The 23615-nt window shown below is 44.5% G+C and overlaps 1 protein-coding gene across 1 annotated transcript in view; it reads right to left on the bottom strand.

Annotated features, from left to right (window-relative positions):
* LOXHD1 (lipoxygenase homology domains 1) overlaps window positions 1–23615 on the bottom strand; it is a 485723-nt gene that overhangs the window by 133865 nt on the left and 328243 nt on the right. The window contains exons 36-37 of the mRNA XM_033935008.1: window positions 17932–18073; window positions 4788–4996 (exon numbers count right to left, since the gene is read on the bottom strand). Coding sequence (XP_033790899.1) covers window positions 4788–4996; window positions 17932–18073 — 351 coding nt within the window. The remainder of the gene's footprint in view (window positions 1–4787; window positions 4997–17931; window positions 18074–23615) is intronic.

The following is a 23615-nucleotide window of genomic DNA, read 5'->3' as shown; positions in this document are numbered from 1 at the left end:
TTGAGATAGATGAAATCTTATTTTTTTGAACATCATTTTGCATTGGCGGTTCAGATGTCGTTATTGCGCGCGTTATTGCGTGGTTCAGATGTTGTTATTGGTTCAGATATGGCTATTGCGCGCATTAAGACCCTAGCGCACCTTTGTCAAAGGAGCCCTTAATGCGCTGGTTTTATCTTTTGTAAATCACAAAGGACTGCAAGGTATCTGTGATTCATAAATAAAGCTTTTTGTTATGCTAAAATTAGGCATGGCCATTTGCACCAACGAAAGCGCTGCACAAATGCCTGCGCCAAAATTGAGGCGCAGATGCCGTACTCTATAATTATCTGTATAACTGAAAGTAATGCACCCCAATCCGCCCACGCCCCACCCATGATCCACCCATTTCCACGCCTCCTTTTTGGACTCATGCCTAAATTTTCATTGATTTTAATTACCACCAATAATTGCATGTTCAGAAGTTTTCAAATGATCAGTTTGACAGAAAGGGTTAATTGTAAATAATAATAATAATAACAGTTTATATACCGCAATACCGTTAAGTTCTATGCGGTTTACAATAGATTAAGCGAGGTACAAATTGATTGAATTTAAGAGGGGGGAAGAGGAGAGTTAATAGGACCGGAAATGCGTTGTTGAGGAGAAAGAGATTAATAGGACAAGAGGAATCACTATGGAGGAGAAAGAAGATGAGTGGGTCAGTTGTCTAGATACTTTAGGAACAGTTGAGTTTTTAGAAGTTTTCTGAATTCCTCATAAGTAGTGGGCAAAAGCAGTTGATCTAGGTCTTTACCCCACAATGCTGCTTGATGTGAAAGAAGGTGTTCATGGTGTCACTATTGTAAATCACTATTGTTAATCACTATTGTTAATAGGACCGGAAATGCGTTGTTGAGGAGAAAGAGATCAATAGGACAGAGGAATCACTATGGAGGAGAAAGAAGATGAGTGGGTCAGTTGTCTAGATACTTTAGGAACAGTTGAGTTTTCAGACGTTTTCTGAATTCCTCATAAGTAGTGGGCAAAAGCAGTTGATCTAGGTCTTTACCCCACAATGCTGCTTGATGTGAAAGAAGGTGTTCATGGTGTCACTATTGTAAATCACTATTGTAAATCACTATTGTTAATCACTATTGTTAATAGGACCGGAAATGCGTTGTTGAGGAGAAAGAGATCAATAGGACAGAGGAATCACTATGGAGTAGAAAGAAGATGAGTGGGTCAGTTGTCTAGATACTTTAGGAACAGTTGAGTTTTTAGAAGTTTTCTGAATTCCTCATAAGTAGTGGGCAAAAGCAGTTGATCTAGGTCTTTACCCCACAATGCTGCTTGATGTGAAAGAAGGTGTTCATGGTGTCACTATTGTAAATCACTATTGTATCACTATTGTAAATCACTATTGTTAATCACTATTGTTAATAGGACCGGAAATGCGTTGTTAAGGAGAAAGAGATCAATAGGACAGAGGAATCACTATGGAGGAGAAAGAAGATGAGTGGGTCAGTTGTCTAGATACTTTAGGAACAGTTGAGTTTTTAGAAGTTTTCTGAATTCCTCATAAGTAGTGAGCAAAAGCAGTTGATCTAGGTCTTTACACCACAATGCTGTTTGATGTGAAAGAAGGTGTTCATGGTGTCACTATTGTAAATCACTATTGTATCACTATTGTAAATCACTATTGTTAATCACTATTGTTAATAGGACCGGAAATGCGTTGTTGAGGAGAAAGAGATTAATAAATCTACTCCTGCTGCTGTGTAGCATGGGCTGGATTCAGTAAATGACACCCAAAATGCAGGGCTGAAAAAAAAAAAATCATCATTCTATAATGGGCGTTCTGGGATGGGCATTCTTTATAGAATAATGTATTGCATTGAGATCCATTCCCAACTTTGGGTATGAGGAATTACCAGGTGTATATCCTGGCATGCATAATGGGCATGGATCTGCACTGTTCAATAATACTGTGCGCATTTAATGGGAATGCCCATGACCTGCCCATATACCTCCCATGGCCCTCCCCCCCCTTTGCAGACCCATACAGAAACAGGCGCTATTCTATTTGCTCTTTCTGCCCTCTTTTCAAACTCTTACAGGAACGCTTTTCTGCCCTGAAAATATGCCACAGAAGTAGCACCTAATGTACTGATAGACAAGACCCTGAAGCCGTCGGCTCAATGTACAGCGGCGACAAAGAAATCAAACAGGATGTTGGGCATGATAAAGAAGGGAATCACGAGTAGATCGGCGGACATCATAATGCCGCTTTACAGAGCAATGGTCAGACCACACTTGAAGTACTTATCCAACATTGGTCTCCCTACCTGAAGAAGGATATAACCCTGTTGGAGAGGGTGCAGAGGCGAGCCACGAAGCTAGTAAAAGGCATCGAGAATTTGAGCTACAATGAATGCCTCGGAAAACTGGGATTGTTCACCCTCGAGAAGAGAAGGCTGAGAGGGGATATGATAAAGACTTTCAAAATACTAAAAGGATTCGACAAAATAGAGCAAGAAACATCGTTATTCACATTGTCAAATGTGACTTGGACAAGGGGTCATGGACTGAAACTGAGGGGCAACAGGCCCAGGACAAATATCAGAAAGTTCTGTTTCACACAGCGAGTGGTGGACGCTTGGAATGCTCTCCTGGAGGAGGTTGTGACAGAGACCACCATTCCGGGATTCAAGGGCAAGTTGGATGCACATCTTGCAAAACACATTGAGGGATACGGGTAAACAAGGTCTTCAGCAGGGAACACCTGGATTGGCCTCCGCGTGTGCGGGTCACCGGACTGGATGGACCTAGAGTCTGATCCGGTGAAGGCATTTCTTATGTTCTTATGTATAGAATTTCCCTATATATAGGGTTTCCAGATTTGGGGGAATGAAAATCCGCCCCCATGGCCCCGCCCCCCAGGTCCGCCCAGTTCTGCCCAGCCATGCCCTGTCCTACCCAAGTCATGCCCTGTTCCATCCCCAGCCCCTCGACCCGTTTGCTCATCATAATGGTATTTGCACCTGCACTTTTGTGACACGATGGTGTCACATGCAAGCTTTTCAAAACCTGGACAAAGTGCCGGGTTTTGAAAAGCCGTCCGGACGTCTGGACATGTCCTCGAAAAGGAGGACACGTCCGGGGAAATCCGGACATTTGGTAACCCTACCTATATAAGTGTACTACATATTTTTTGCTTATTTCCTTTGAAGAAATGACAGCTTGTGTCTGGGTCGCAAAGCAAAGAGTGGTTATGTCCTAATAGGATTGGTGAACACTATTTATCATGTAAAAGTCCTTTATTCTTCAAATAAATACTGTAATTCAAACTCATAAGAACATAAGCCTTGCCTCTGCTGGGTCAGACCTAAGGCCATCATGCCCAACAGTCCGCTCACGCGGTGGCCCATCAGGTCCAGGACCTGTATACTAGCCCTCTATCTATACCCTCCTATCCCCTTTTCCTTCAGAAAATTGTCCAATCCCTTCTTGAAATCCAATACCGTCCGCTCACGTGGCGGCCCATCAAGTCCAGGACCTGTATACTAGCCCTTCTATCCCCCTTTCCTTCAGAAAATTGTCCAATCCCTTCTTGAACTCCAATACCGTACCCTATCCTATCACTCCCTCTGGAAGCGTGTCCAGGGGTCCACCACCCATTGGGTGAAGAAGAACTTCCTAGCATTGGTTCTGAATCTGTCTCCTTTTAATTTTACGGAATGCCCTCTCATTCTTGTAGTTGTCGAAAGTTTGAAGAATCTGTCCCTCTCCACTTTCTCTATGCCCTTCATGATCTTATAAGTCTCTATCATATCCCCTCTAAGTCTCCGCTTCTCCAGCGAAAAAAGCCCCAGTCTCTCTAATCTTTCAGCTTATGAAAGGTTTTCCATACCTTTTATCAAACATGTCGCTCTCTTCTGAACCCTCTCAAGTATCGCCATATCCTTTTTTAGGTACAGCGACCAATATTGGACGCAATACTTCAGATGCGGGCGCACCATCGCCCGATACAACGGCAGGATAACTTCTTTCGTTCTGCTTGTAATACCCTTCTTGATTATTCCTAGCATTCTGTTTGCTTTCTTAGCAGCCACTGCGCATTGTGCTGATGGCTTCATTGTCATGTCCACTATTACCCCAAGTCCCTTTCTTGGGAACTCTCACTCAATAACAGCCCTCCCATTGTGTAGCTGTACCTCGGGTTTCTGTTTCCTACGTGTAAGACTTTGCATTTCTCTACATTGAACTTCATCTGCCATCTCGTCGCCCACTCCCCTAGTTTGTTTAGATCCCTTTGTAAATCTTTACAGTCCTCTTTAGTCCTAGCCCCATTGAATAGCTTGGTGTCATCTGCAAATTTTATTACTTCGCTCTTCGTCCCTGTTTCTAGATCTTTTATAAATACATTGAATAGCAGCGGTCCAAGCACCGATCCCTGCGGAACACCACTCGTGACCTTCCTCCAGTTCAAGTAGTGGCCCTTCACTCCTACCCTCTACTTTCTGCCCGCCAACCGTCTGCCCGTCAATGAGGCCGAAACATTACATGTTGAGTCATTGAGTTTGAATTGTTATTTATTTGATGAATAAAGGACTTTTACATGATAAATAGTGTTCACCAATCCTATTAGGACATATCCATTCTTTGCTTTGCAACTTTGAGTTTGTGGATTTGGTTGTCCTGTGCTTATTTTTGTTTAGCTTGTATCTAGGAAAATAAAAATTCTTTGGCCTACCAAAATTGAACTTGATAGTCAAGTGGTATCCACTACAAATTCACATTCTAACCTCCATCTTTTTAATCTCTCCTACATCTAATCCAACTACGGAGAACTTTTCCACAGATCCGGGAGCAAATCCCTTCTTTTCTTTTGGGAGGTCTAGCCAGAGCCGGGTTGTCTGCACTTTCTGGAGTCCCATAATGATGATATAAGCACGACTCTCTGTGCCTCCATCTTTTTCTTGGCCTGTAGTGATATTAATATGATAAGGAATCACTGTAAAAAAAAAAAGAGAAAAAGAAAAATCACACAGGATCTACCATTGCCACAGAGACTATCAGAGACTGTTCAGTAAACCATTCTGAGCTCCCCTGGGAGAATGAAATAACGTCCTCACGTTCCAAGTTAGAGGAGTTCCCATTGATAGGCCCTCTCCAGCCCATCCTACACCAAGTCACCATATATGAGACACAAACCGTACAAGTCTGTCCAAATACTCATGCTCTAAGTTAGGCGTGAATGGGTGATTCTATAAACGGTGCCTAAATTGGCTGGCACCTAGAAAATGGCACTGGCTGTGAGTCATTGACCGTTTACAGAATCGCGGCTCATGGCGCCTCTGTATAAAACTTAGGCGCCTGAAATGTAGGCCAGGGTTTTTATAAAGGCCTACATATCAGGCACCTCAGTTTTTGAAGAATCGCGCTTAGCAGTGCCTAAGTTATGCTCTGCCCATAGAAATGCCCACTTAGATGTTAGGCGCCGCAATGTGCCATGCGACAGCTACCTAACTTTTATAGAATCAGATAGGTGCCAATTGCCTAATTAAATTGGTTTTCCAATTATTGAGGCTTTTAATGGGATTTTTTCCAATTAAGTTAGGTGCCTAATCTGACCTGAAATGCAAGCTCAACTAGTATTCTGGAAATACAGTGGTGCCTCACACAACGAACTTAATTCGTTCCAGGAGCAAGTTTGTTATGCGAAAAGTTCGTTATGTGAAACGCGTTTTCCCATAACAATACATGTTAAAAAAAATAATTCGTTCTGCAGCATAAAATATGCTAAGATGACATAAAAAAAGATAAATTTGTCAAAATGGTGAAAATGGTGGTCTTGCTGAGGCCAAACTCTTTGACGAGGTCACACTGTTTTACCCCACATTCACTCCTTCTAATTATTTCCCGTTTCATTTCAACAGAAATCACCTTCCTGCTTTTTTTAGAAGCCATGATATATAAAAAATATTGAGTTTATCTTAAAAGGACGACTGTATACAGTGAGAGAGGGCAGTTAAGCGCAGTGACTAACGACTGCCTGCAGTGCCTGCGCGGAAGGATGCAATACATCGGCAGCTCGGGCGACTTCATTGTGGGAAACGAAGTTCGTTGTGTGAAACGAAGTTCGTTGTGTGAAGTTTGTTGTGTGAAACGAAGTTCGTTGTGTGAATCAAGACATGAAGTTCGTTGTGTGCAGCGTTCGTTGTGTGAGGCGTTCGTTATGCGAGGCACCACTGTACTAGTTCCATGTAGATCAGGGATCTCCTTGAGGGCCGCAATCCAGTCGGGTTTTCAGGATTTCCCCAATGAATATGCATTGAAAGCAGTGCATGCACATAGATCTCATGCATATTCTTTGGGGAAATCCTGAAAACCCGACTGGATTGCGGCCCTCAAGGAGGGACTTTGAGACCCCTGATGTAGAGTGATTCAATTTGGGCACGGTGTACTATTATATGCATTCTTTAACAATCTAGATGTCTGCATTTATACCAGCACTATGGCTGCAATAAGTCTCTGCGCCTAAAATACAGCCACTATTCTATTAAGCAGGGCAAATCTATCTCATGCATATTCATTGTGGATATCTTGAAAACCTGACTGGGTTCAAATCATTGATGGGCAACTCTACCTCATGCATATTCATTGTGGATATCCTGAATTCCTGACTAGGTTTAAATTATTGGTATGAAACCCTGAAAGGAGCTATTGTAAAGGCAACAAACCATTTTTATAAGGAAAGTGAGTAAATGCAAGAGGAAAAAAAAGCTGCTTTGGTTCTCAAAAATAGTAGCTGAGAAGGTAAAGAAAGGTGGTTAAGAGGTTAACTGCAAAAGAACACAGAAAGCAGACAGGCAAAAATATCTGGAAAAGTTGATAAAGGCTGGTTGAATAGTCAGGAAAGCAAAGATGCAAATGGAAGAAAAATAGTTGATATGGTAAAACCGAGGGGGGGGGCAATGTTTTAGATATAATAGTGATAGGAGGACGTGCAAAAGTGGCATTGTGAGACTCAAAGGTAAAGGGGAGAAATATGTAGAACTGATAAAGATAAGGCTGAAGTGTCAGGAGCAGGACCACAGAAGACAAATGAAAATAGGGCTAGAAGTATGGTAAACCCTGAATGATTTTCAAAGGATTGTGTTTGGGAGGAGCTAATAAACTAAAGATGGACAAAGTGATGGGGCCAGATAGTTTACATCTGAGGATACTGAAGAAACTTAGGGAAGTGCTGGCGGCTCTGCTTTCTGGCCTTTCAATGCTTCTCTAGAATGGTACCGGAGAACTGGAGAAGGGCAGATGTGGTCCCTCTCCACAAAAGTGGAAGTAAGGAAGAGGTAGGACTTCTGTGGTGGTAAGTAAATTAATTGAAACAGTTTTAAAACAGATCATAGTAACATTTCTGGAATCTAGTGGAATACATAATCTGAGGCAACATGGATTCACTAGAGGGAGGTCTTGTCAAACAAATCTGATCAATTTCTTTGACTGGGTGACCAGAGAATTGGATAGAGGGAGTGATAGATGTGATGTATTAAGATTTTAGCAAAGCCCTTGACAGTGTTGCACACAGGCGTCTAATAAATAAACTGTGTGCCCTTGGCATGGGCCTCAAAGTGATGGAATGGGTCACAAATTGGTTGAGTGGAAGGCAACAGAGGGTAGTAGTCAATGGAGATCACTCCCAGGAAAGAGATGTTACCAGTGATGTCCTTCAAGGTTTGGTTCTTGGGCTTATTCTTTTTAACATTTTTGTAAGTGATATTAATAAAGGGCTGTCTGGTAGTATTTGCCTCTTTGCGGATACCACCAAAATCTGAACTAGATACCTCTGAAGGTGTGGTTAACATGAGAAAGGACCTAGTGAAGCTTGAGAAATGGTCCAAAATTTGGCAGTTAAGATTTAATGCTAAGAAATGCAAGGTCATGCATTTGGGAATGCAAAATCCCAAGGGAACAGTACAGTTTAGGGGTTGAAGAGTTTTTGTGCACGAAAGAGAAATGTGGGATCTGTTAGGGAGAGGAGGAGATAGTGGATGCTGCAGATGGGCATACTGGATGGGCCATTTGGTCTCTTTCAATTGAGAGGAAGCTATGGAATGAGGGGCATAGGACAGAAACAGGATAAAGACCAAATGGTTCATCCAGTCTGCCCATCCGCAATATCCACTATCTCCTCTTCTCCCTAAGAGATCCCACATCCTTGTACCACACTTTCTTGAATTCAGACTATTCCATGGATGTGAAAGCTGGACACTATGGAAACAAGACAGAAAGAAGATTGACATTTGAGCGTTGGTGCTGGAGAAGGATTTTAGGCGAGTCTTGGACCGCCGGAAGAGCTAACAAATCAATTGTGGAAGAGATCAAACTGGCTATGTCACTTGAAGCCCACATAACGGAAGTTATGACTGTCTTATTTTGGTCACACCATCAGAAGAAAGAGATCACTGAAGAAGGACATCATGTTTGGGAAGATCGAAGGAATCAGGTGCAGAGGGCGACCTGAAATCAGATGGCTGTACAGATTGAAAACACCCATGAAGATGAAGCTGGAGGACCTTTCTGGACTAGCAAAACACCAATTTCTTTTTAGATCTGCAATTCATCAAGTCTCTAGGACTTAAACATGAGTCAATGGCACCTAACAACAATAACCATCCTTTCTATAAAGAAGTAGTGTATTTCCTTAGATTACTCCTAAGTCTATCACTTCTTAACTTCATCCTATGCCCTCTTCTACTGGAGTTGTCCTTCATTTGAAAGGATGAAGGTGAAAGGGAACAAATTCAGAAGTACACTTTCATGGAAAGAGTGCTGAGTGCTTGAACGGCCTCTCAGTGGAGGTGGTCAAGATGAAGAGTGTATCTGAATTCAAGGCAGCTTGGGAAAAGTAAATTGGATCTCTAAGGGGGAGGAGGGGATAGTGGATGGCATGGTTGGGCAGACTAGATAGGCCACATGGTCTTTATTTGCCTTCATTTTTCTCTGTTGTAAAGTAAGCCTGAAGCCCAGAAAGCCAAAAGGAAACCACAAGACCCTTGCCGCTCATAAAAATAAAAGATGATGTTGATATTATGAGGAATCTAGTTAATATGACTTCTTTAATTGCCCTTATCATATTTCCAATAGCGTTCTGTTTAGTAGTGATTTCAGTTAATATATAAGTTGCTGTGGTATATGTTTCTGACTCAACATGCAGTAATAACATGATCTACCAGTGTAATAAATCCATTGCATAAATGGTGTTACAGTATTTCATCATAATCACAGATTACAGGAAATCGCTATAACAACTCTTCTATTAACTCGTGTGCTTACTGTACATGCAAATACATTTAATGCATTTTTAATCATCAAGCGAAATAATGAACACATAAATCAGAAAGAGAACAGAACACTAGGGAACACATACAGAGCGTTAGAACCTGCATAAATCTATGGAGTTTATGTCAAGGCAAATAGACTTAGCAATAATCAACTCTCTGGTAAAAATGCAAATGTGCTTTCATGGTCTAGCATGACTTTAATATCAGTTTTTCAAAGCTTAGCAAGGAATAGGATATAATAGATACTTACGTTTAAGAAAATAGCTCGCCATGGCATTTTGTAGCCTGGTAAGAATGTTTGTTTTATATTATATGAACTGTGGTAATATGTCCAATTTTGTAATCTTACTGAAAGCTAAAAATAAATAATAATGCCCCCCCAACTTACAAAAATAAGATTAATCCAAAGAATCTTAATATGCTTTTTATTATTCAATTTTCTATACCGTTCTTCTAGGAGAGCTCAGAATGGTTTACATGAGTTTATTCAGGTTCTCAAGTGTTTTCCCTGTCTGTCCCAATGGGGGATTAAGTGACTTACCCAGGGTCACAAGGAGCAGTGTGGGTTTGAACCCACAACCTCAAAATGTTGAGGCTGTAGCTTTAACCACTGCGCCACTCTAGAAATCAAAATGCAGTAGAAATGAGCCAAGTAAAGGACAATGAAGCCATTGTGACATCACTGATGAAGTTGGTTCTTAGGCATTGGTGAATGAGGCATTGTGATGTCACAATACCACCTCTGGTTAGCAGAGGATGATACTTTTCACACTATTTATTTAATTTTCTATACTGTTCTCCCCAGGCAGCTCAGAATACTTTACATGAATTTATTCAAGTACTGGCTCACAACCTATTGAATGTACCTGGGACAACGGTGGATTAAGTGACTTGACCAGGGTCACAAGGAGCAGTGTGGGTTTGAACCCACAACCCCAGGGTGCTGAGGCTGTAGCTTTAACCACTGCGCCACACTCTCCCCTTTGTGACATAACACTTAAACATGTATAAAAAAAAACTTTCAAGGCTGGATACTGTTTCAAGTTCCACGCTTCAATATACTGGGGATATCATATTGGCATTTTAAAAAACTACAGGGCCTTTTTTTTTTTTTAACTAACCTGCAATAGGCAGTCCGCTCATGCGGCGGCCCTTAGATCAAAGACCAGTGCCCTATTTGAGTCTAGCCTTACTTGCGTATGTTCTGTTCCAGTTCTCTCAAAGGGTAGCTAAGGGGGTGGGTCAATAGAGTGGGCAGACTTGATGGACCTTGGCCCTTTTCTGCCGTCACTTTCTATGTTTCTATGTTTCTATGAACTTATCCAACCTTGTCTTGAATCCCTGAAGAGTGCTTTCCCTTATAACAGCCTCCAGAAGAGAGTTCCAGTTTTCTATCACTCTCTGGGTGAAGAAGAACTTCCTTACATTTGTACAGAATCTTTTCCCTTCTAACTTAAGCGAGTGCCATTTTGTTCTCTTTACCTTGGAGAAGGTGAACAGTCTCTCTTTCTCTACTAAGTCAATTCCTTTCAATATCTTGAATGTTTCGATCATGTCCTCTCTCAGTCTTCTCTTTTCAAGGGAGAAGAGGCCCAGTTTTTCTAGCCTCTCATTGTATGGCAACTCCCCCCAGTCCCGTAACCATTTTTGTCGCTCTTCTCTGGACCCTTTCGAGTAGTACTATGTCCTTTTTCATGTACGGCGACAAGTGTTGGACGCAGTATTCCAGGTGGGGGTGTACTATGGCCCGGTATAACAGCATGATAACCTTCTATGATCTGTTTGTGATCCCCTTCTTAATAATTCCTAGCATTCTGTTTGCCCTTTTTGCCACCGCCGCGCATTGCGCGGATGGTGTCATTAACTTGTCTGCAAGTACTCCCAAGTCTCTTTCCTGGGAGCTCTCTCCGAGAATAGTTAAGCTCTGGAACGTGTTGCCAGAGAATGTAGTAAGAGTGATTAACATAGCTGGTTTTAAAAAAGGTATGGACAAGTTCCTGGAGAAAAAGTCCATAATCTGCTATTGAGACAGATATAGGGGAAGGCATTGCTTGCCCTGGGATTGGTAGCATGGAATTTTGCTACTATTTGAGTTTTTGTAAGGTATTTTGTGACCTGGATTGGCCACTGTGGGTTCTCTGTCCTGTTGGACTTTTTGGTGTTTAATTGGCCACTGTGGAAACAGGATACTGGACTAGATGGATTATTGATCTGACCCAGTCTGGCTTTTCTTATGTTCTTTTTTATTTGACTAACTTAGGCCCACTTTTATCAAGTTGCGTTTCACAGGAAGTTACATCAGAAGGAGGTCCTGGTGCAAGGCTGCCATAAAGCTTCTAAGAGGCTAGTAGGCCTGGGACGGGAGGCACAAAGGGGCAGACCTAGAGGAGTCACAGGTTTTTTTTCCTGCTGGTTTTGACCTGTGATTGGGAAGGAGGGGGGGGTGGGGCTGCTTGACTTACGAGAGGAGCTGCTATTGCATCTGCAAAGGGGAGGGGGAAGGTTGCTTGTGCTGCTGGACCGGCTGGAGCTGAAGGGAAGGGAGACAGGTGCTAGATCTGATCTGGGGGGCTAAAGGGAAGGGAGAGAGGTACAGGAGCTGCAGGGAGCAAGAGAGTGAAGGGAAGGGAAAGAGAAAAGCTGAACCAAGGGGATGAGTCAGTGAAATATTGAACATTGCGGAGGGAGGGAGGGAGGAAAGAGAGAGTGTGAGAGACATATTGATATAAGTGGTGATGTAAGAGGTAGAGTAGCTGAACACAGGGAGATATACAAAAAGAGGGAAGATGGTGGGCATGGTTGGGAGCATAGGAACAGGAAAATAAGGGGAATGCTGCATGGGTGTGGTATATGGACTGAGGGGTAATGCCAGACATGAAAGGGTATAAGGACACAGAAAGATGGCTAGACATGGAGGAGAATAAAAATGCAGAAGGAAGATGCTGGACAGGGGGGGGCATAGTGATACTGTATACAGGGGGAGGGGATCATGCAATGGTGAGATGATGAAGGCAAGGAGATGGACACAGGGGAAATACTGGAAAGGGATGTATAGAAGACATAGAGAAGGGAGATGCTGAACATGGGGAGCAATACATACACAGAGATTAGAAGATGGATGGTGAGCATGGAGAAAGAAGAAATGTCAAATGGTCAGGAGACCCTGGCAAGTGAGTTAAGAGAAGACAAAAGAAAACAGATACCAGCACCTGAGACCAACATGATTTGAAGTATGAAAATGACAAGACAACAAAAGGTAGAAAAAAATAATAATTTTATTTTCTATTTTTTAATTAGCATAAATCAGATTTGAAATATGTATCCTGCTAGAACTGGTGTTAGATATAACTGGGGACTGCAAAGCCCAGGCTGTGCTTCTATAGCTTTCAGCTGGCTTTGGGCTCTCTCTGACCAGGGGGCAGTTGCCCTAATTGCACTTCCCTAACACTATTGCTCTCCTGCAGTATTCTGTTAACATGATTTTTCTGTGTAGCATTCTATAGTAATTTGGCTTATTCAGTTTTCTCGATAGACGAGGGGATATTTGCGAAGGGGAGGAAAAATAGGGGTTTTGTTGATCCTTGCTCTGTATTATTTGTGTTTATAAAATGACAATTGTACAGAATATTGCTTCTTTTTATCTATATATATAAAATCGGATGTATGTATGTATGTGCCGCGATCACGCAAAAACGGCTTGACCGATTTGAACGAAACTTGGTATGCAGATCCCTCACTACCCGGGATGATATGTCCTGGGGGTCTCGCGGCCCACCTGCACACGTGGGCGGAGCTACAAACAGATAATCGGATTTCACCCATTCATGTCAATGGAAAAAATGTAAAGAGCTGCCAACGCAAAAACGGCTTGCCCGATTTGAACGAAACTTGGTATGCCGATCCCTCACTACCTGGGGTGATATGTTCTGGGGGTCTCACGGCCCACCTGCACACGTGGGCGGAGCTACAAACATAAAATCAGATTTCACCCATTCATGTCAATGGAAAAAATGTAAAACAGCTGCCAACGCAAAAACGGCTTGCCCGATTTGAACGAAACTTGGTATGCAGATCCCTCACTACCTGGGGTGATATGTTCTGGGGGTATCGCGGCCAACCTGTACACCTGGGCGGAGCTACAAACAGAAAATCAGATTTCACCCATTCATGTCAATGGAAAAAATGTAAAAACTGCCTCCGCAAAACCGGCTTGCCCGATTTGAACGAAACTTGGTATGCGGATCCCTCACTACCCGGGATGATATGTTCTGGGGGTCTCGCGGCCCAACTGCACACGTGGGCGGAGCTACAAACAGAACTTTAGATTTCACCCATTCAAGTCAATGGGAAAAATGTAAAAAGCTGTGGGACCGATTTGAACTAAACTTGGTATGCTGATCCCTCACTACCTGGGGTGATATGTTCTGGGGGTCTCGCGGCCCACCTGCACACATGGGCAGAGCTACAAACAGAAAATCAGATTTCACCCATTCATGTCAATGGAAAAAATGTAAAAAACTGCCATTCTCACAGTAATTCCAACTACCTGGGGTGATATGTTCTGGGGGTCTCGCGGCCCACCTGCACACATGGGCGGAGCTACAAACAGAACATCAGATTTCACCCATTCATGTCAATGGAAAAAATGTAAAAAGCTGCCATTCTCACTGTGACCAATTTGGACAAAACTTGGTATGCAGATCCCTCACTACCTGGGGTGATATGTTCTGGGGGTCTCGCGGCCCACCTGCACACATGGGCGGAGCTACAAACAGAAAATCAGATTTCACCCATTCATGTCAATGGAAAAAATGTAAAAAACTGCCATTCTCACAGTAATTCCAACTACCTGGGGTGATATGTTCTGGGGGTCTCATGGCCCTCCTGCACACGTGGGCGGAGCTACAAACAGAAAATCGGATTTCACCCATTCATGTCAATGGAAAAAATGTAAAAAGCTGCCATTCTCACAGTAATTCACAAACGGCTTGACCGATTTGAACGAAACTTGGTATGCAGATCCCTCACTACCTGGGGTGATATGTTCTGGGGGTCTCGTGGCCCTCCTGCACATGTGGGCGGAGCTACAAACAGAAAATCAGATTTCACCCATTCATGTCAATGGAAAAAAATGTAAAAAGCTGCCATTCTCACTGTAACCAATTTGGACGAAACTTGGTATGCAGATCCCTCACTACCTGGGGTGATATGTTCTGGGGGTCTCGCGGCCCACCTGCACACGTGGGCGGAGCTACAAACAGAAAATCAGATTTCACCCATTCATGTCAATGGAAAAAATGTAAAAAGCTGCCATTCTCACAGTAATTCCAACTACCTGGGGTGATATGTTCTGGGGGTCTCGCGGCCCACCTGCACATGTGGGCGGAGCTACAAACAGAACATCAGATTTCACCCATTCATGTCAATGGAAAAAATGTAAAACGCTGCCATTCTCACAGTAATTCAAAAATGGCTTGACCGATTTGAACGAAACTTGGTATGCAGATCCCTCACTACCTGGGGTGATATGTTCTGGGGGTCTCTCGGCCCACAACTCTATGTTGCTTGCTGAAGGGTGGGTTCACCCAACAATTTATATGTTCTTGCTCCTGGAGGTGAAACTAAAAATTTTGTTTATTATCACGTTTTGCGTTAGTTGTATTGTATTCATTTTGTCAAATATTTCACATTATAATTTGAATATTGTACTTTTTATTAAGCCGTAAAACAATAATTTCATTCACACTATAAAGTATCTTTATTTGAATCCATTTACAGTGTTATTGCTATAATTAAATACCCGTGCAACGCCGGGTCATCAGCTAGTACTTTAGTAAAATAAGTTCAATATAAAATCATAACTATTCGAGACTTGTGCGGATGGGATCAGACGGTTTGCGGGGACCGAGCTCCCGGGAACGAGGCAAGGATGGGGACAAAGCTCACGGGGATGGGGGCCGAGCTTGTGGGGATGGTGGGGGGATGGGGATGAGGACTGAACTTGTGGAGTCAGGGCAGAGACGCGGGACACATTTTTTCCCCCCATCATTCTCTAATTCTATTTTCCCTATTATTTTCTTATAGTGTTCATCTGTGTTTCTTGAGCAAAGGGATTTGTGGAAGTATATTTGAAATTATAAATAAAGAATTTTTTAAAAATAGGTTTGGACAAGTTCCAAGAGGGAAAAAAAAATCCATATTTGCTATTGAAAAAAGACATGGGGGAAACCACTGTTTGCTCTGATCTAGCAATGATCTAGAAACAGGCACGAAGTGTGAGATAATAAAATTTGCGGACGATACAAAACTATTTAGTGGAGCTGGGACTAAAGAGGAATGCGAAGAATTGCAAAGGGACTTGAACAAATTGGGGGAATGGGCGGCGAGATGGCAGATGAAGTTCAACGTTGAGAAATGTAAAGTATTGCATGTTGGAAACAGAAACCCGAGGTACAACTATACGATGGGAGGGATATTATTGAATGAGAGCAACCAAGAAAGGGACTTGGGGGTAATGGTGGACATGACAATGAAGCCGACAGCACAGTGCGCAGCAGCCGCTAAGAAAGCAAATAGAATGCTAGGCATAATCAAGAAGGGTATTACAACAAGGACAAAAGAAGTTATCCTGCCATTGTATCAGGCGATGGTGCGCCCGCATCTGGAATACTGCGTCCAATATTGGTCTCCGTACCTTAGGAAGGATATGGCGTTACTCGAGAGGGTTCAGAGGAGAGCGACACGCTTGATAAAAGGGATGGAAAACCTCTCATACGCTGAGAGATTGGAGAAACTGGGTCTCTTTTCCCTGGAGAAGAGGAGACTTAGAGGGGATATGATAGAGACTTATAAGATCATGAAGGGCATAGAGAGAGTAGAGAAGGACAGATTCTTCAAACTTTCGAAAAATAAAAGAACAAGAGGACACTTGGAAAAGTTGAAAGGGGACAGATTTAAAACGAATGCTAGGAAGTTCTTCTTTACCCAACGGGTGGTAGACACCTGGAATGCGCTTCCAGAGGGAGTAATAGGGCAGAGTACAGAACAGGGGTTTAAGAAAGGATTGGACAATTTCCTGCTGGAAAAGGGGATAGAGGGGTATAAATAGAGGATTACTGCACAGGTCCTGGACCTGTTGGGCCGCCGCTTGAGCGGACTGCTGGGCATGATGGACCTCAGGTCTGACCCAGCAGAGGCATTGCTTATGTTCTTATGTTCTTATGTTCTCTGAGATTTGTAGCATGGAATGTTGCTACTGTTTGGGTCTATTCTTATGTTCTTAAAAATGGATATCACAATTATATTCCTGAAAAGCCTTACCAAGACAAAGAGAGAACAGTGACTTGAGAAAATACAATTGCCTGATTATTGGGTGAGACATTATAGACCAGGGGTGCCCACTCTTTCTGGGCTTGCGAGCTACCTTTAAAATGACCAAGTCAAAATGATCTTACAACAATACAATTTTAAAAACCACAAAGCACACTGTACACAGAGAAAATGTTAATTATCATTTATATTCCGCGGGTTTTCAAAGAGGCCAAGGCAGATGACTTTATGCAATGTCACCTCAGGAACAACTATACAAAAATGGACAAATCTTGACTGGTATAGAATGGGTACGAGTGAATCAATTTTTTACTCCACCAAAAATGGATTCCCTTTATACTAAACCGCGATAGCGGTTTTTAGCGCAGGGAGATGCGCTGAATGCCCTGCGCTGCGCTCGATGCTCATAGGCTCCCTGCGCTAAAAAACGCTATTGCGGTTTAGTAAAAGGGGGCCTTAGTGCAAAATATAGACAGCAGATATAAATTCTCAAAACAGACACATTTTGATCACTAAATTGAAAATAAAATCATTTTTCCTACCTTTGTTGTCTGGTGATTTCATGAGTCTCTGGTTGCACTTTATTCTTCTGACTGTGCATTCAATATTTCTTCTCTTCTTTCAGCCTGCTGTATGCTTCCAGACCTCATTCCCTCCGCCAACTTTTTCTTCCTCTCTCCCTGCCCCCCTCCCCTTTCTGTCTGTCTGTCTTTCTCTCAACATGCCCCCTTTCTTTCTGTCTTCCTGTCCCCCCTTTCTTTCTTTTTTCCTTCTTTTTTTCTGTCTCCCTGCTCCCCCTTCTTTCTGTCTCCCTGCCTGCTCCCAAGCCACTGCCGCCGCCATCGGGGAACAGGCCTCCAAACCACCGCCATCCCAAGCTCTCCCTGCTTCCCCACACAGAAGCGTCAGGCCGACCAGATTTACTCTCCCCCCCACGTCATTTCTGAAGTCGGAGAGGAAGTTTCGGGTCAGCCAGGCAGCGATGGGCTGGCCCAGAACTTCCTCTCCGATGTCAGAATTGACGTCGGGTGGGGGAAGTTGGTCGACTCGGTGCTTCTGAGTCAGGAAGCATGTAGAACGAGAAAGCAACATGATTGACTCGCGTTGCCTTGGCGGTCTACTGGTTGATCGCGATCCACCTTTTGGGCACCCCTGTTATAGACATTTCTGAGTGTTTATATCGTGCCACTTATCTACAGAGACTCTATATTCTGCAAAAGTTGAACAAGTATAACAGCACCAAATATTACAGTCAGAAGGATTCTTGTCTTACTTGTTCTATCTTCTGTATCATCCTCTTGGTTGTGTTTGTCGTTCCTCTCATTTGCATTGTTATCCTGGCTCCTAAGACCGACTGAAGAGTCCATCAAACTCTTGAATAGGTTATCTTGGCTCGTTCGTTCTCCATCATATCCCTGATCAAGTAAAATAACAAGGAAAATCAAGGTCAGTACAGAAGTCACAGAGACACCCACCCCCTCCTAGGCTATTTGTAAGAAAGAATAGTAGATGTTCCCTAAAGGGCGGAATATGTTTACTCCTTTACAAACTCTTTTTTTGAAATCAGAGGCTAAATTGTGGGCCAGTTTTTGGCTGTTTGAGTTTGATTCCTCAGAGAGGCCCGGAAGAATGTAAAATCTGGCAACCCTACCCTTCTCTATAATCTACTGTACCAGCCACTAGGCTACTCCAGAGAGTCCATATGGAAAATGTCCCTGAGCCTGTCTTATACACTGATCAGAACTTCCAAACATTCTTAAGGAACACATGGCAAGAATTAGAGGCCGACCAAACCCAAGCTTTTCTATCTCGGCTGAAACTGAATCTGCAACCAAAATCTGCCACTCGGTTTTGGCCAAAACCAAAATTGAAACTGGCCAGGCTCCACTCTCCGAACTGCACCCACTTCCCCCACCACCAGCGCTACCGCCACTGCACACAGCCTCTCTTCCTCCCTCCTGAACCCTCCTGGATCCACCTGTCAGCCCCTCAGCCTACTTTATACCCTAGTGATCTAATGACCCAACTGGGACAGGAGCAATTCACAGTTGCTCCTGTCCCTGCTCTCTCCACCACCAAAATGACAGCTGAGACCTTCAGCTGCCACCGAACATAATAAACCTAAAGCGCCATTCTTTCTCTTCCCCTTGTTGGGTCATCTCCCTCCCTTCTCCTCACCTTTGCGGGCGCTTATCAAAATCAAAGTTTTCTCTCTCAGAAAGGCCCGGACGCAGCAGCTATTCTCACTAGTTGCACGCGGCTGATGCAACTTCCTGTTTCCACCTGGGCGGATCGTGTCAGAGGAGAAGCTTCAGGATTGCCGCATCAGGGCCCCTATGACAGAGAAAACTTTGATTCTGACCAGCGCCACGAAGGTGAGAGAAAGGAATGGAGATGGCCCGACAAGGGGAAGAGATCCCGGCCTGTGGGGCCCCCTGGAGCTGTGAGGCCCAGGGCAGCTGCCCTGTTTGCCCGCCCCTAATGCCGACCCGGGCAGTCTGAATGTTGCTGCCAGCTGGTTAAGAATCAGCCCTGCCCAGGTTCTGTCCTCAGCCTACTCCAACACTAACTTGTGCCAGATTGCGTTGTGTCTACTCATGTGCGGATGCCGTCTGAGGTGCATAACACAGGCAGAACGGGATGGAACTGGGCGGGTCTGGGAGGTGTGGCCATGGGTTTGGATTTCACTTCAGGAAAATCTGGTAACCCTATGCTCCACCCTCCAGTGCAGCTTCGCTCTATCTCTCTCCAGCCCCCCCCCCCAAGTCTCCCGTGTATCCCCACATACCTCCTCGGCACTGCAATTTCAAGACTCTCTGATGACCTTTCGAAAAACACTGAAGACCCATCTCTTCAATTGAACGGGGCTAATGGACAACCTCCTCCTAGCTTCCTTTCCTTTCTCCTCTCCCCTCTCTTCTCCCCTTCCTCTAACTCCTTGCTCTCCTACCCTTCCTCCATCTCTGCTCTCCTCCCTTCCCATGCTCCCCCTCCCCTTTTCTCTCTACGTCGTCTCACCTGCCTCTTCTTCGAATGCCTATAATTTTATTGTCCTGTAACTACTGTGAATGCCAACTGTAACCCGTTCTGAGCTCCTGGGAGAACGGGATAGAAATCTAAATAAATAAATACATACATAATAAATAAATAGTGCAGTACCGTATGGTTAAATGTGGTTGAATATCTGTGGACAGGTAGGTGCAATCAATTTTATTGGCTAGGAGGCTCACTTGTCCAGTTAAATTGCTTTGAATATCGGGTCCATTAGTATTACTTGCGTAAGTGGGTTACGTATAATTGGGGTGTGCGTGTTTATGAATATGTGTGGTGCTACAACTGTAGACCTAATTCACATCAAGACAAATGGGGCTGCGGTGACCCGTCAAATTCGGGCAGGACAATTGTGTGCCGACATTTGCACCTCGATATTTGCGCGTGTGACAAATGCGGGCACTGAATGGGGGGTGACCCGACAATTGCGCCCCGACACTTAAAACATTCACTTGCTATCTAGTGTTAACACTAGATAGCAAGTGAATGTTTTAACGGGGCGCAATTGCCATGTGCGCACTTGTCGGTGCGTGCAGTTGATGGGGTGCAACTGTCAGGGCGTAATTGTCCAGCGCGCAATTGTCGGTGTACTGGGTCTGCTCTACTGTTCATGCCTAGGGTTACCATATTTGTAAATAAATAAAAAGAGGACACATGGCCTCGCCCCCAGCCCCACCCATGATCCATGATCTGCCCATGACCCGGCCGCGCTCCACCCTAAGTGCCCTGCCCCTATTCCTGCCTCCCAGAAGCCTCGCTCCTATCCCGCCCCACTAGCGTTACCAGACGTCCGGATTTCACCGGACATGTCCTCCTTTTCGAGGACATGTCCAGGGGACCAGACAGCTTTTCAAAGCCCGGCACTTTGTCCGGGTTTTGGGAAAAACTTCCCGTCAAAATCGCGTTGGGAAGGGGCATCCACGCATGTGCGGATGCAACACGGTGACATCACATGCGTGCGTGCATGCTCGTGATGGCATTGTGTTGTGTCCACACATGCGCAGATGCCGTCTGGGGGGCAGGGCTGGGGGGGGCGGAATGGGGCGCGACACAGGCAGAATGGGACGGAACTGGACAGGTCTGGGGGTGTAGCTAGGGAGTCCGGATTTTCCTTCAGGAAAATCTGATAACCCTATGCTCCACCCTCCAGTTCAGCTTCTCTCTATCCCTCTCCAGCCCCCCCACCCAAGTTGGGTACCTCATTGCCACTGCATTTTCAAACTTCAGGCAGCTGACAACTGACAGCATCAGCAACATGATCCTACCCCAGAATCCTTCGCTCTGCAGAGTCCCACCTATGTGAAAACAGGAAGTCCCTGCAGATTGAAGGCTTCTGGGGCAGGTTGCCAACACTGTGCCGGAAGAGGGGTTCATAGACAACTGCGCGAAAGACAAAAGCGCGCGCCGACAATTGAGCACAGTGCGCGCCGCCATGCCGCTCTAAATTACAGTTTTTAGGTGCTCCGACGGGGGTTTTTGTTGGGGAACCCCCCCCCCCCAGTTTACTTAATAGACATTGCGCCGGCGTTATGGGGGGTTTGGGGGGTTGTAACCCTTCACATTTTACTGTAAACTGAACTTTTTCCCTAAAAACAGGGAAAAAGTGAAGTTTTCAGTAAAATGTGGGGGGTTACAACCCCCCACACCCCTCACAACGCCCCCACAACGCGGCGCGATATCTATTAAGTAAAGTGGGGGGTTTCCCCCCACACCTCCCCCGTCGGAGCACTAAAAACAGTAATTTAGAGCGGTGCGGCGGCGCGCGCTGCGCTCAATTGTCTGGGCGCGCCTTTGTCCCGGCGCGTTTTTGACCTGACACCGGAAGAGGTATGTGGACATGGGGACAGGCTGATGGGAGAGCCATATTTATTTTCAGGGAGGGGGCTAGACTGGAGAGAGTGAGTCTACAACTCGGATAGAGAATGACACGGTGACAAAATTCATCACCATCCCCGTCCCCGCGGATAACCGCAGGAAACCGTCTTCATGTCATTCTTTAAGGAGAGAGGGAAGAATCAGAGTATGAATGGCCACAACCATTAACCCACAAGCTTTGCTTTGAAGAATGCTGGTGTAGAAGGACTGAGGTTGAAACAGACACTACAGGATGACAGTCTCTGGTATCCAGAGCAGATATTGTGATGTCATAATGCCTCATTCCACCAGTGCCTAAGAGCCAATCACATCAGTGATGTCACAATGGCTTCATTATCCTTGGCTCACATAAGAATCAGAGTATGAATGGCCACAACCACTGTCCCACAAGCTTTGCTTTGAAGAATGCTGGTGTAGAAGGACTGAGGTTGAAATAGACACTAGAAGATGACATGGGATTATTTCCCACGGTTATCCGCGGGGACGGGAATGGTGATGAATTTTGTCACCGTGTCATTCTCTAAACTCGGACAAACTCCCTCTAGTCCAGGAAACCATCTGGATACATGGACAGTCCTCATAAAAATAGGATATGTCTATTTATTTATTTATATACCACGTATAGCCTAAGAGGTTTACATTCAGGTACTCAAGCATTTTTCCCTATCTGTCCTGGTGGGATCACACGCTAATGTACCTGGGGCAATGTGGGATTAAGCCAGAGTCTTCAGACGTTGTTGAACACCTAAGATTGATAAAAACTCACTAATAGGAGGTTTTTTGGCAAGCCTGTGAGGTGCTTACCCTTTCTAGTCTTTCAGCAAGATTTGTTCTGGCTGAAGACGGGGATCCAAGTCTTTTTCCTCCTTGTAACAATGACAGTTTTGGTATACATTTATTATTTTTTTTGTTTGTTTTTTTAATCATTCTAAGAGAATAGAGTAAGTATTTTTTTGGAGCATTGAAGGAAACCTTCTCTCCTGCATTATTTTGATAGAAAGGGATTAAATGACTTGCCCAGAGTCACAAGGAGCAGTGTGGGATTTGAACCCACAACCTCAGGGTGCTGAAGCTGTGGCTCTAACCACTGCGCAACACACTCACCGACGTAAATCTGGACGTCTGGTAAGCCTATTCATTCCTTTTCTCCGACTCATTTGCTATTTCTTAGTAAAAAAAAACATATGTGGTACTCCCCCCAAATTCACGGGGGTTCCGTTCCAGGAGCGCCCCGTGAATTTTGATAAACCACAAATGCAGTTTAGGAGCAATCGGAGGCAGGAGAGGGCTGCAGGGGTGGTGGCAGGTGCAGAAAATCGGGTGCGGGATCGTTCATCGTATTTTCAGACCACCTCTTCCGGGAACCAAAGTCAGGCTACACCAATCAGGAGCTGCTCTGACGCGCCAGATGGCGCGTCAGAGCAGCTCCTGATTGGTGTAGCCTGACTTTAGTTCCTGGAAGAGGCAGACAGAAAATATCACGAAAGACTGAGTCCGCAATTCGCAAAACGTGAAGTCGTGGGGCGTTACTGTACTACACACCCATGTGAGTTTTAGTATCTTGCAGTATAATTCAGCGGAACGTAACTGGAAAGTTTCTCTGCTCAGAGGTAACTAATTCGTTCTTCCCCTGCACAAATTCACAGACGCATTTCACACGCAGGTTTCATTGGTTCATTTACTGAAGACACTATCAACTGAGAATGAGGTGCCATCTGAAGGGTTAAAAAGCTGACTCATTTAGTCATTCTGACAAAGAAGGAAGAAGTGAACATTTTGGGGCCGGTTCTATAAACGTCTAGTCCTAGGCACTCTTTGGCGCCATCATCAACTGTTAGGTTGCCGCTACCGAATCACTCCTATCACCACCCAACTTGACTTAGGTGCTGGTAGGCTTCTTAATGTTAGGTGCAAGTATTAGGCCAGGCTTTTCCTAATTTACCAGCACCTAACCAAGGCACCTATTGGTACCTAAGTCATACCATGCCTATTCTCTGCCCCTAACCATGCCCACTTTTCAGGTAGGTGTTG

The sequence above is a fragment of the Geotrypetes seraphini genome, chromosome 1 (genome assembly GCF_902459505.1).
Source record: "Geotrypetes seraphini chromosome 1, aGeoSer1.1, whole genome shotgun sequence".
NCBI classification, from domain to species: domain Eukaryota; kingdom Metazoa; phylum Chordata; class Amphibia; order Gymnophiona; family Dermophiidae; genus Geotrypetes; species Geotrypetes seraphini.
Note: the sequence above shows the minus strand (reverse complement) of the source record. Positions and strands in the feature narration are given on the sequence as shown.